Consider the following 15145-nt stretch of genomic DNA (forward strand, 5'->3'; position numbering starts at 1 on the left):
CACACACACACACACACACACACACACACACACACACACACACACACTTCCCTTAACTGTTTAGAAAGAAGACTTAGTCAATGGGGGACCTAAGGTTTTTAAGATATTCTGTCAATGATATGCTAACTGACACAGTAGCTCAAAACACTTAAGAAAACATTAAATCAATAGCCTTCAATCTATAAACAGGTCATACTGCAACCAATAGCTTTGGTCATTCCCCAAAACAGCTTCAGAGCAAAGGAAGACAAAATGAAATTATGCTCCTTGGCTTTTAAGATACACGAGATTTTTTTTCAGCACTATACTAGTATTTGTTGTTTTACATACACACAGAAAGGAATCAAGTAAGTATAAAAGAAAAAGCTGTGATTAGCTCTCAGTGCCACTAACTACTGGCTATGCAGCTGCCATTCACTTCCTCTATAGGCCTCAATTTCCTTATCTTTACTCTGAAAGGACTAGTCTCAATTGGTCTTTTACATTCCTTTCAAACTCTAATAATCTATGATTTTCTATACTGAACATAAAGTAACTCTCCTCATTATATTGTGGACTCCTTGAGAACAGAGACTATCTTTTTTTTTGCCTCTTTTTATATGCCCAACTCTCAAACATAATGCCTGGCACATAGTAAATGCTTAATAAATGTTTATTGCCTAACTGACTTCCCAGTGATTTCCATTATAAAATGAGAAATGTATTCCCTCAGCAAGAAGTTTCACAAGGGCCTTAAAAGTAAAAAGCTTCTTGACAAAAACAAGAAAAAAAAGAACAAAATGGTGATCAGTCTCTAATCGTGTTGGTTGAAAGAGTATGCCAACATTATGTCTACCTAGAATTATAATCAACTGCAAGTCTTCCCTTCTCAAATCTAACCATCCCTGATTCCTTCAACTGACGCCTGTATGACATGTTCCTCATCCCTGTCATTATCCTAGTTACATTCTTAACTCTAAATGAATTCTAGCTTGCCCATGTCTATCCTAAAACTCAATGCTAAGAAATGAACACAGTACACCAAATTTCACCTTTGCTCTAGACAACAATAATTTTTCTTAATGCCTCCAGGAACTAAATCCCTTCCTTCATAGCCTACTTGTAGGAATGTATAGTGCCTAATAAAGCAGGCTGCAATATCACGTATGATCAGTAGGTGTCACCATCTAGCATGACATAGTCTAAAATTTCCCTAAGTTAAAAGTTTAATAAAAATTCATTCCCTACTTGATTTATTTTGAAAGCTGAAGATTTTAAGACTGAATTTAGTTCAAAACTCAGGGTGTCTGTACGTTAAGACTACAGTGCCCTACAAAGAAGCAAATTTAAATTTAACACTTCTCTAGGATGGCTTAATAACCAGAGGCGGCTAGGTGGCAGTCTCTAGATAAAACACTGAACCTGGAGTCCAGAAAACCTAAGTTTAAAACTGGCCTCAGATACTTATGAGTTTTTTCACCCAAGACAAGTCACTTCACCTGTCTGCCTCAGTTTCCTACTCTGTAAAATGGGAATAATAACATTGCCTGCCTGTAAGGGTTATGTGTAAATAAAATAAGATAATTTTTATAAAGTGTTTTGTAAATCCTGAAGCACTATATAACTGCTTTCTATTAATATTATTAAATTACTGCATTAAAAATCCAAAGTAAGTTTACATATTTTCTAATTTAAACCTATATAAAGGTTTTGAAGTAAAAAATTCTAAGTAAAAAAAGAATGTTTGCTAAAAAAAATTAACAAGCTGATTAAATTTTGAACAAGAAAGTTTTCACTAAACTGAATCCCATTAAAACAGAATCTGTAAATTAAATATTCCCAAATACCAACCAATGGCCCATTAAAATAAAATAATCCCATTAAAACAAAATCTGTAAATTAAATATTCCCAAATACCAACCAATGGCCTATTAAAATAAAATAATCCCATTAAAACAAAATCTGTATATAAAATATTCCCAAATAGTATTTTAAATACTATTTAATACTATAATCAGAATATTATACTCACCTTGATGAAGTTACAAATGGACAGGATTGTCCATACAAACCCATCTGGCCACAAAGAGAAACTAGGAGGGAAAAAGTAAAGAACATTGTTAACATGAGTGCTCTTAAAAGTAAATGTCATCACAAATCAAATAACCATAACTGAAACATTCATTCTTTAAAGCAGTATTATAACTCTACAAAAATACCCACTAGACCCAAATGAATCAGAAATGGTAGACAATAGTAAGTAAAACCTCCAAAGTCTAAAAAAGAGACATGCCAGGAAATGCAGGAAACATGAGCAGGATAGAGCAAGTGTGGTTGGCCCAAAAGAAGCATGGTCCTGGGAAGATAAAAAACAACTAGCTGTCCTTCCTTGTTAAAGGGACAGCAAAACTAAGAAAGGGGTTTAAATTAAATCCCCTACAGACAGTTCATGGCCTAGGTCAATGGGCTGAGACAGAAGGGCCGGACTATTGCTCTGACCCTCGTGTCTGTCCAACATTCCTGTTGGTATGGTGAGAAACCAAAGGGGAATCCTCTTGACTGCTGTGGATTTAATCTGTACTTCTCTTTTTTTCCAATTCTCTCCATCCAAAGAAGAACTGACCAAAAACAACCTGAATATCTCCTTAGGAAGAAAAGTCAGTTGCATTATGCTACCACCGACATCTGGAAACTCACTCAAGGCACCCTCCAAATTGAGTTGTCCTCAATGTGTATTTCACTGATTATTAGATCAACTTGAGATTTATACCTACTATTTTCAAAATATTAATTAGGCACCTATACAATCTGGCATCAACAGCAAAATGTGGTATGTTTAACTATTTTATGTTTATTTTATTTGCATATAGTCTGTATATACTCATGTCCTTGTTTTCTCCCATTAAAACATAAAATCTTTGAGAATAAGGAATTTGCTTTTAGTGGGAGAAACTGCTTTATTTATAATATTTGTGCCCTCAGCACTTAGTACAGGGCCTAGAACACAGTAGGCACTTAATAAATGGTTGTACAGTAACTATCAGTTTTGCAGCTATGTGGAAAATAGATAGAAAGCAAGAGACTAGAAGAAGCAAGAGGACCAATTAGAAGGTTGTTGCCTCTAATGAGAATTCCTTAACACAAAGGATTAAGACAAGCCTTAAGGTCTCAGTAGATTTGGAATCATAAGAGATTAGAGATTATCTATTAGCCTCTTTTACATAAATGAAAATAATGGAGGCCCAGAGAGGTCAAGTTACTTGCTCAAGATAATTTCTTCTTAAACCCTTGGGATGACTGTAAGGATGATTTGACAGTCATCTGCTTACTCGAGGTAGTAAAAATCACGAGGAGATAAATTAACCAAAGAAAGCAAACACGAGGGAGAACAATATAAGATCTAGAAGCAAATTTTGGAGAACTGTGGCAAGTAAGAGATAAGGAAAACTACCACTTCCCATCTCCCAACCCCCCCCCCAAATAATACCAGCAATTAAAAAAAAAATACTAAGAAAACCTGGAGCTACACAACACCAAAGTAACAGACAAGGAAGGCGCTATCAATGGCAGAAGCACAACTTGAGTGCAAACTGAGAAGAGGTTTTCTGACTCCTTAGCAGCATCAAAGAGAGCAGTTTTTAGTAAATGATAAGGACAGAAGTAAAACTGTCAAGGAGGAAGCAGAGTGGTGAATAAATGGAGGAAGTGGCTGCAATTTCAAAGTGTAGCCAGTGAAAAAATATGAATGATATAGTGGTTAGAAGAAAAGTCAGACAGACTTTTTTCCCAATGGAATAATCATGAGATTTCCTCTTTTTAAAATGAAAAGTTCAATTATATGAGCTCTTAAGACAACTTTTAACTCTTACATTATATGATTACATGATGTTAAAAGGCAGAAAGACTTGGAAAAAGTTAAAGGATCTTGAAAAGTATGAGATAAATGAGAGAAAGCACTTGCAGAAAGCGAAAATGACATTAAAAAAACAGCACTGCCTCTAAAGCTCACTCCCTTCTCCAAAATCCTCTCTAGTACCTAAAGAGATCATCTTTTAGATAAAACCCCCAAAAGAAATAGGACCCAAACTCTAACAGAAGGAGCTGATATCTTATCACACAAAAACAGCTTTGACTTGTTTCCCTAGTGGAGCCACATACCCCATAATCTAAAATAGGAAAGGGAAGGAATGAGTAATGTTCTCTCACAGTAGCTGCTAGAGTAGTGTTCTCCAAATTTCTGCCTAGTAATCTGGTAAAGGTTTCTGGCAGTGTTCGCTATTCCCCTGAAACCCTTAACCATACAGTTTATGCATGAGGCACATTTGATATTTTTGGTCCATAAAATAATTTCATATCCCTAGATATGGCCCTTGGGAATATCCTAATGAAAGTTACATTATCTATCAATCATTTTCCTGTTTCTCTAGCCTGGAAGAGAACAAACAAGTGAATAAAGACTGCCTACTATCCAGGCTAGCTGGTATAGCTAGACAATGAAGCTGGTCCTATAACTAAACTGAAGGAAAAAGTCTGACTGGACTGCCTTTGGCAAATTACAGGGCTTTTCATGACCCTGAACATCTCTGTATGAAAAGTTCATATTTTTGACAAGTTTTCTACTGCAATTAACAATCATAATGGCAAATATGAATGGGAGGAATCCATCCATAAGACATATTAGAAAGCATAATATAATAATATGTTGTTTACAAAAATAAAGGGTTGGATGAAGAGAATCAATATGCTTCTAGTGAACTCAAAATACAAAGGGTAATAATCACAACCTCAAATAAGTTAATAGTAAAAATAGACATGATTAAAAGAGATAAAGAGCAAAACTATATTATGCTTAAAGGCAACACAGAAAATGAGTACCAATATTTAACATATTAATACACACACACTCTGAATGGCATAGCATCTAAATACTTAATGGAAGAGCTCTGATTTACAGGAAGAAATAAGACCATAAAATTATAAGTTGAGAATTTCAATGTATCCCTCTCAGACTTAGTCAAATCCAACAAAAAGAGAAATGGGAAAAATAAGGACCTGAAACTATCTCTGTCAATTACTAATTAAAAATAGCAAAGAATATGCAAATTTTCCAGCTGAATTAGGTAGGCATCTTTGTCAAAAATCCCTAATATCATGTAGAGAATAAAAACTTCACAAAAAAATGAAGAAAAACAGAAATATTAAACACATCTTTTACCAACTACAATGCAATAAAAATTATATTCATTCCATAAAGGGCCTTTGAAGGAAGAGCTAAAAATTAAATAAAGACTAAATAAACTTAATCCCAAAGAATCTATGGGTCAAAGAACAAATCACAAAAACAACAGAAAAGAACATCAGAATGTGAGAAGAATCTAAGAAACTATTCCAATACGTGTGAAAATGCCAATGGAAAAATATAACAATTTTTGGAATAAAGCCAAAGCAATTCTGAGAGGAAATTCTCTATCTCTAAACAATTTCGTCAAAAAATTAAAAAAAAAAAAAGAATAGATTAGTCACTTGGGCATACAATTTAAAAAACTAGTAAACAATATAACAGGAATTAGGTGTGTTGTATAATGGTATATCTTATACCATTTATTTGATCATAATCTTTTAAAATTCTCTATCTTTCCCTCAGTCTTACCTTCAAAACCTATTCTTCATTCATCCTCACCATGACCTCCAGTCCCTTCAACCCTTCAGTTCTTTCTCAGGTCATATCAACATCAAGCCTGTACCAGCAATATTCTCATCCCTTCCCTATCAAGGCCCCTTGGTGAACTCAAAGAAATCCTTTACACTTTCTCTTTCCCTGACACTAGACATGCCCTGTCAAACCACAACCTTGGACTACTCTCATAATTCACTGTCTTCGCTACTACTTGCACACTGCTAAACAAAGCTGAGGAAAATCATGAAACCATGCTGGCTGGGTTCAACATAAATTAATCTCAACTGGACCTTCACTGAAGATAGGCAATATTTTTATACTTCCTTAATCAATTAAATACCCCACTCATCACAGCACCTATTCCAAACCTTTTCATCCCTCAAGCTTCCCCCAGAATCCTGTCACTGAAGTCCCTTAGCTAAAGACCTTGACTCATTCTTCACTGAAAAAACTGAGGCCATCGCCAAAACCACCCTCTTCTCTCATATTTCTCAAACATCTTCCCTCACTATTTCTTTCTTCACTATCTCACATGAAGAGATGGTTCTTCTCCTTCCCAAGGCAAACACTACTACACTGTTGATCCCTTTCTCTCCTGTCTACTTACTATTGCACATTTCTCCGTCTATTATCTCAATTCTCTCACTAATATTCAATCTTTCTCAATCTACTGGTTGCTTTCTTACTGCCTACAAACAAACCCAAGTCCAGTTCTCCCCTCTGCCCCATCCTTAGCCGATGTAACAATACTTGCTAGCTATAGTCATATATATATATATATAATATATATAAATATAATATAAATATAAATATAAAATCTCCCTGCTCCCTCTGGCTATAATCTAGCTTCTGACATCATCATTCAAATGTAACTGCCCTCTCCAAGGTTACCAACGATCTCTTCATTCCCAAATATAATGGCCTTTTCTCAGTCTTCATCCTTCTTATCCTCTCTGATGGCTCTGACAATGCAAATAACCTACTCCTTGATATTCTCTCCTAATTTTTTTATGATACTGTAATCACCTGAGTCGTCTTCTCCTACCTAACCATTCCTCAGTTGCATTACTTGATTTTCTTCAGGTCACATTCACTAATCCTTTTATGAGTTGTTAGTGTGTGGGTGTCTCTCAATACTCTATCCTAAGCTATTTTTTCCTATACTTTCTCTCTTGATGAGCTCATCAACACCTAGGGGTTCAATTTTCATCTCTATGATTCTCAGATTTCTATATGCAGACCTAATTTCTGAGATCTAATCTCACACATCATCACCTGCCTCTCTTGGAAATTTTGAACTAAATGTTCTTAGATATTAAATTCAACATGTCCAATTTGATAAATGTAAAATGAAAAATATCAGGAGATATTTATTCAATAAAAGATTACTGGGAAAATTAGAAAATATGGTCCAAAAAGGGAGTTTAGATTTGCAATTCACACTATACATAACAATAAACTTTAATTATGTAAATAAGATATTTTAATTAAAAATTAAGAAATACATTTTGATTGTAGAAAGTAGAAAAGTTTTTAAACAAATGGAAGAATTTATGAAGACAAAATGGACAAATTTGATAATATATAGGAGGATTCCATAGAACAAAAAGAATATAACCAAAACAAATTTTTAACAAACTGAGCAGAGAAAGGGGGCAGTCTTTATATATCTAAGAGACATACCTAAGAGGCAATACTATTCACTCTTCCATCAATTTCTATATAAAATTTCACCAACATTCACATTATATTTCCAGCCAGACCTCTTCATTTAGCAGGCGGTGTTTGCTGACAAGTTATTTCTAGACTCTCTTGATGTAATTGTGACAAGTGATTTAGACCAGTTAAATTTCACTAGAAAATAGGAATGCTGTTGATGACTATATTCTTTTATGTTTCCCTTTTTTGGCATCAATAGCTTGCTTAAGTACATCAAGCAATGTAGGAGCTGTCTGTATCTTTTTGCCATTTTAATTTTAACTTGCTATTGATTTTTGTTTTTAGTCAATGGTCAGACTATACAAACAGCTAATTTGAAAATAGCCCAAACAAATATGATCACACTTATCTTGTCTCTAAAAGCGTAGTACAAGTTTTGTGGCTACTTGGTGTTTACCATATCCAGTCAATACAAAATCTTGTTCATAAAGTCTTATTCAGATGTTTCAAAATACCATAAAAGTGACCCCTGTGGTCCTCTAAGGCTATGCCAACATAGAATGATATGCAACAGATTCTATCATGTTAGAGTTGATGTCTTCTTTCTGAGGACCAATTTATATACTAAGTCCAAAAAGGCTTATCACCAATGCCATTGTCATGGCAAACCAAGAAACAGAAAAACAAAAAAAAACTCAGATATCCATAAGGCTTTCATTTTCTGTAGTAATAACAACAAAGTGGAAGAAACATAGATATGGTGATAAAAATAATACTGATTTTAGATGATCTGCAAACAGCAGTTTATCTGATGATACTCTAAAGATCTTTATCAAAAAACTAGCTGTGTGACCTTGGGCAAGTCACTTAACCCCAACTGCCCTCCAAAAAGCAAAAAAAAAAAAAAGATCTTTATCTAGTAGAGGTCATCACAACTTTCAGCCACTTATGGTCCTTAGGCCGCTTGCAGCATGCCAAAGGATTTCTGGTGGCCTGCGAAAAATATGGAGGAAAACATCCTTTGTATGTAGAGGAAATCCTTCAGCATGCTAAGTTGTGCAGACCTGATCTAGTGGATATCCAACAAGTGGGCATGACAATAGGGGAACTGAATATCATTCCTCACAGTCTCATTATAAACAAGACTAAAGAGAGTTAAATTAAACAATGGCTAACAGGCTGTTCTTGGTAACTCAATTAAAAGAGGCTTGGTTACCTCTTAAAGCAGTGCTCCTGATAAGTAACAACAAATAATATCACCACAAAGGCAAATGAAACCTACATGCTAATAACATCAGTTGGCAAAGAAGGAAGAAGTGGAGAAATTCTGACAAAAATTCTAGGTAGATCCTTCAAACACTGGAAAACATGGTGCAGAAAGGAGTAAGAAATCAGTCTAAGGCCAAAGAATTATAGAAACCTAATTTCTAGATATCATAAATAAGTCTTCAAAAAAAGAGTGGGGAAGTTTACATTAAAAAATATTTTGTGGACTTCCGTGGTTTTGCCTGAGTTCTTTCAAATTCCCTTCCAAACAACTTTAAATAATACCTCAAAATGAATTCTGGAGCAACAGGAACAACAAAAGGCCTGAGTGAAACAGTTTTCCAGCCCAAGACAACTTAGAAGGTCAGCAGGAAAGATCTATCTCACTGAGGTAACAGTGGAGCACAGTCTAGCACAGGCAGCCCAAGCAAGCCAGAAGCAGGCTGTGCCCCAAAAAGCCAGTGCAGGCCTCGGGGCAGAACTGAATCAGCAGCAGCGATTTTCAGAGCTTCATAGCCTACTGACAATTGGAGGACCAGACAACCGGTCAGAAGGAGATTACAGGGGACACTCTATGGACACTGAGTGAAGGATTCTGCTGCACGACCCATGACCGCAATGCCAGGGTGAGGAGGAGCACTAGCACACTAGAGTGTGTAGCCCCAGGGAAGCACAGTTCCTGGTCAAAAGTACATGGCAGAAAAGAGTGCTTGTGGTCACTCATAGACCAGAGCACAGTCCAGGAAAGCAGTGACCACACCTCCTTGCATCATACCACCTCAGAAAAACCTTAAAACTTACAGATGCACAAAATTAGCTCTGAAAACAGTAGCACAAAAAGCCTGAAGCTTGGGACAGTGCCTCCTCCAACTCAGGAGCAAAGCTCAACTTTAACATAAAGTAAAAATCATCTAGGAAAATGAGCAAAAAAAAAAAAAAAGAACCTGACCACAGAATATTACTATGATGACAAAGATGATCAAAACACAAACTCAGAAGAGGAAAACAATGTCAAAATGGCTATGCATATAGCTTTAAAGAAAAATATGAAATGGTGTCAGGTCCAAAAACAACTCCTGAAAGTGCTCAAAAATTATTTTAAAACTCAAATAAGATAGAAGAAAAGCTGTGAAAAGAAATGAAAGTAATACAAGAGAATCATGAAAAAAGTTAGTAGGAAAGAAGGAAGCACAAAAAATGGAAAAAGAGGTATAAAAATTCACTAAAGAAAGAAACCCCTTAAAAAGCAGAATTATACAAACAGAAAAGGAAGCAGTACAAAAGCTCACTGAAGAAATTGCTTAAAAGTTAGAATTGGACAAGTGGAAGCTAATGATTCCATGAGACATCAAGAAACAATCAAAATAAAAAGAATGAAAAGATAAAAGAAAATGTGAAATATCTCACTGGAAGAAAAAAACAGCTGACCTGGAAAATAGATCCAGGACAGATAATCTAAGAATTATTGAAATAAATGAAATCCTTGTCCAAAAAAAGACACTAGACATCACATTTCAAGAAATTATTAAAGAAAACTGCCCTGGTATCCTAAAACCAGCAGGTCAAATAGAAATTGAAAAGGATCTAACAATCACCTCCTGAAAGAGATCCCAAAATGAAAACTCTTAGGAATATTATAGCCAAATTCCAGGTCAAGGAAAAAATACTACAAGGAAGCCAGAATGAAACTAGAAATTCAAAAATTCAAATATCACTAGGATTGCATAGGATTTAGCAGCTTCTACATGAAAGAATCAAGAGAGCCTGGAACAGGACATTCCAGAAGGAATATCCTTCTGGAGCTAGGATTACAACCAAGAATCACCTACCCAGAAAAATCACCTACCCAGCAAAACTGAGTATAATTCTTCAAAAGAAAAACATTGCTCTTTAATGAAATAAAGGACTTTCAAGCATTCCTGATGAAAAGACCAGAGCTGAAACAGAAAATCTGATTTTCAAAAAGAAAACTCAAGAGAAGCATAAAAGGGTAAACAGAAGAGAGAAAACTTATATAAGGTTAAATAAGGTTAAACAGTCTCACACAGGAATATCGCACTTGTAACCCTTAACAACTTTATCATTGTTAGGACAATTAAAAGGAATATACAAAAACAGAGGCCTTAGGTATGGATTTAATGTGATGGGATGATATAAAAAAAATTAAAAGGTGAGAAAGAGTGATGCACTGGGAGAGAGGGGAAGGGAAAGGCAGAAAGGGGTAAATTATCTCACATAAAAGAGCCACAAAAGAACTGTTGTTGCTGTTCCTTCCTCCTTTTGAAGAGGACCAGTGACATCATAGGATGAAGTTAAGTGAGGCAAGTTGCACAAACATCTCACTCTCTCTCCCAGAGTCACTGAAGTCTAGTGGCAAGACAAAAGTCAAGACAATCAGCCATAACCTAAGACTCAGTGGATGACCTTGGCAACTTTTATGGTGGACTAAACTCTAAACACTCTACAATGCCTGCTTCAGCTGCCTTCATGGCCCTTGGACAAACTGTTTCCATCTGTCCATTCCACTGGGGAAGTCTTCACTGGCTTAGGGCAGACATCCCCCTAACTCACCAACTGGTTTGAGGCCTGTCAATTATTCCCAACCTGGTTTAGCCCATCTGCTGAGGCAGTTTTACTGGGGAGTGGCCACTGTACATGCTACAGCTTCTTGGAGCTACTGATGAGTTAGGTGACAAGTGAACACCAAAAGTGGATGAAGAACCCTGAAAAAGGCACCTGAGGTGCTAGCCCTCCTTGAATGTCTTATACACCCCTTTAAAAAGGAAAGCCCTAGACTAGCGGGAGGGGGCGGGGAGGTGGGAGCTATTACAGTTGAGGGAAAGATGAGAGGGTAGGGGCGGCAAACAATGCTTCAAACTTACTCTCATTGGAATTAGCTCAAAGAAGGAATAACATACACTCTAAGTTGGGTGTAGAAATCAATCAGTCTATAGGGAAGTAAGAGGAGAGGGGAATAAAAATAAAAGCAGTAGAGAGGTGATATCAGGGAGGGTAAGCTGGGGGAGGCAGTAGTCAGAAGCAAAATGCTTGTGAGGAGGGACAGGGTGAAAGGAGAGAGAGAAGCATAAAAAGGGGGGAAATGGGGAGGGGAAAAGAGGGGAGAGATTCACTTAGGCTAAACATTCTTAAATAGGAATATGATACTTGTAAGCCTTAGCAACTTTATCACTATTAGGGCAGAGAAGAGGGGAAGGGAGAAGAGGGAAGGAGTGAAGGACTTCATTCTTGAAGAAGACATTGACATCAGGGATGTGATGCCATGACATACAAGTGAATTGGTTTTAAGTGAGGGAGAGCTGTGCAAAGTCACCAGTCTCATTTTCTCCTCCAGAACCATCTAGGTCCAGTGGCAAGATATAGATCAGGATGATTGATTTTATGAATTTACAACCAAACAAAAGATAGAAAACATTATAAGATGTAATTTTGATTATATTAAATTTAAAAAGTTTGGAACAAATAAAACCAATGCAACCAGGGATTAGAAGGGAAACAGAATTCTAGGGGAAAATTTTTTTTACAGCAAGTATCTCTGATAAAGGTCTGGTTTCTCAAATACATAGAGAACTTAGTCAAATTTATAAGAATACAAGTCATTCCCCAATTGATAATGATCAAAGGATATGAACAGGCAGTTTTCAGAAAAAGAAATAAAAAGTATCTATAATCATGTAAAAACTGCTCTAGAGAAATACAAATTAAAACAACTCTGAGGTACCACCTCACACCTATCATAATGGTTAATATGACAGAAAAGGAAAAATTGGAACACCGATGCATTGCTGGTAGAATTATGAACTGATCTAACCATTATGCAGAGCAATTTGGAACTATGTCCAAAGGGCAATAAAACTATACATACTCTTTAACCCAACAATACAACTATTTTTTTATAAAAGGAAAAAAGATCTATCTGTACAAAAATATTTATGTACAAAAACATTTTGTGGTGGCAAAGAATGGGAAACTGAGGGGATGTCTATCAACTGGGGAATGGCTGAACAAATCATAATATGTGATTGTGATGTAATACTATTGTGCTGTAATAAACGACAAGCAGGATAATTTCAGAAAAAACCTAGAAAAACTAACATAAATTGATGCAAAGTGAAGTGACCAGAACTAGAACATTGTACATAGTAAGAGAAATATGGATTGATGATCAATTGTGAATAACTTAGCTATTCTCAATATCGTACGATAATGATTGTACATGTATAGCCTATATCAGATTGCATGCTATGTTGGGGAGGGGGAAAAGTTTTTTTTTCAAAATTTATTTATTTTTAGTTTTCAACATTCACTTCCACAAGATTTTGAGTTCCAAATTTTCTCCCCATCTCTCCCCTAACTCTCACCCCAGGATGGCAAGCATACTGAAAACTCCTTCCCCCAGTCTGCCCTCTCTTGTATCTCCCCCTATCCCTCCCCTTACCCTCTTGAGGGGAAAAATTTTAGAATTCAAAATCTTATAAAAGTGTATGCTGAAAACTAAAAATAAATAAATATCATACAATGATCAATTAGGAATGATTACCAATATAATGATCTAAAACTCTTCCGAAGTATTCACAACGAAAAAATGCTATTCACCTGCAGAGAGAGAAAGCACTGATGAGTCTGAGCACAGTCAGGGGCATACTTTTTTTAACTTTATATTTCTTCTTGTTGTTGTTGTTTTGGGGGGAAGTCTGTTTTCTTTCACAGCATGGTTAATAAGTAAATGTTTTACATGACTGCACATGTATAACCTATATCAAATTGTTTCTCAATGAAGGGCAATCAGAATTTTTTTAAATGAATGCTAAAAATTGTTTTTACATGTAAGTGGAAAAAAAAAAGAAAAAGTTCACAGAATTTCATCTGCCTCCTAGATCTAGGTTCAATTCAATTAAAAAAAACTTAATATGTGTTGTGTATTGTGGCAATGGTGTCAAATTCAAACAGAAACAGTGCCAGTAAACAGCTTAAGCATCCCTGTAGGCTGTATAATGACTTAGTTTTAAAATGTAATATTATCTATGTCTTATTATATTTATATTTAATTTGCTAAGTATTTCCCAATTACATTTTAATCTGGTTCAAACAGCACTCAAGAAACTGTGGGCCTCAGGAGTGTTGTGAACCTCAAGTAACACCTCTATATCGGAGGAGCTACAAAGTTCACATGGTTCTCAGTCCTCATAAAACTCTGTCTATTGGAAGTAAAGAAACAACTAAGGTTAACTATATCATTTTTGTTTTGAGGGTAGAAGGTAGGAGAAAGTACTAGACCTGTGATTTCATTGGTATGGGGTACTCCTAATAAGGAAACACCTACCAATGCAGGTCAGCATTTGTTCGAAAATTTACAATCTTTAAAGTATTGTGCTATATTCCAATTCCGCCTCTGTTGCTAACTAGCTAACTGAATAATCCTATACAAGTCCTTAACTTTTCTGTTTCCTCATGTATCAAATACAGATAATAACATCTGTCCTAAAATTAAATGAGCAAAGATATGAGACAATGCTTTGAAAAGTATAAAGTGTTATTTAAATGTAAGGTCACATTATTAATAAAAAAGAAATCTTCCCAAATCACAGACACTATATATAGTTATACTTCACATTCAAAAACAATGCTGCTGATTTTTAGACAAGTCAACGGGACCTTAGGTTATAATTAATAGAAACAGTGTCCAGAACAAATATCTGTTGTATTCTACCCTGGGTCAGACCAAATATGAAATACTACATACAATTCTGAGTGCCACAATTTGAGGAAACTGACAAAACAGGAAGCATTCAAAGAATAATGACTAGGACGGAGAAATCAGGGAAAGAGCTGGTTATATACTACTTAGAGAATAAAAGGGTGAGGAGGAAGATTCATCCAATGATGGTGAAAGATGTATGATAGCTGTTTTAAATTTTAAAGAACTATCTTGTATAAAAGTGACTAGACTTGTTTTCTTTGACCCCAGAAGACAAAACTAGAAATAATGGATAAAAGTTACAGGTCAGATTTTTGGTACAACATAAGGTCCAAAAGTAGAATACACTGCCTTAGGAGACAGTTTCTTCATCATGGATGTCTTCCAAGAGAGACCACCTATGGAATTGTTATAAAGAGGATTCATGGTCAGGGATAAAAGTATGTTCAGGTTCTATATTCAACCAGAAGAGTAGTCTCCGAACCGTTTTGATCATGCATAAGTAGGTGGCCCAGTGGATCTTCACCAGTTGTTGTTTTGTTGTTCATTTATTTCAGTCGTGTTCAACTCTTCATGATCCCAATTCTGCCTATGCTGTTAACTAGCTAAGTGAATATTCCTATACAAATCCTTAATAACATCTGTCCTAAAATTAAATTATCAAAGATATGAGACAATGCTTTGAAAAGTATAAAGTGTTACTTAAATGTAAGGTCACATTATTATTAAAATAGAAGCCTTTTCGAATCACTGACACTATGTATAGCTACCTTTCATGTTCAAAGATAATGGAATGGTTTTCCACTGCCTTCTCCAGTTCATTTTACAGATGAGGAACTGAGGCAAAC

General features: G+C 35.6%; 1 protein-coding gene across 4 annotated transcripts in view; it reads right to left on the reverse strand.

Annotated features, from left to right (window-relative positions):
• Positions 1-15145, reverse strand: part of FOXJ3 (forkhead box J3) — a 172354-nt gene that overhangs the window by 136898 nt on the left and 20311 nt on the right. For all 4 annotated transcript variants that reach the window (XM_069068157.1, XM_069068155.1, XM_069068156.1 and 1 more), the window contains exon 2: positions 2012-2072. In XM_069068157.1, coding sequence (XP_068924258.1) covers positions 2012-2055 — 44 coding nt within the window. In that variant the 5' untranslated portion in view covers positions 2056-2072. The remainder of the gene's footprint in view (positions 1-2011; positions 2073-15145) is intronic.

Source organism: Petaurus breviceps, unplaced genomic scaffold (genome assembly GCF_028583685.1).
Source record: "Petaurus breviceps papuanus isolate PSGF00001 unplaced genomic scaffold, PetGlider_PUasm1.0 90760, whole genome shotgun sequence".
Lineage (NCBI taxonomy): Eukaryota > Metazoa > Chordata > Mammalia > Diprotodontia > Petauridae > Petaurus > Petaurus breviceps.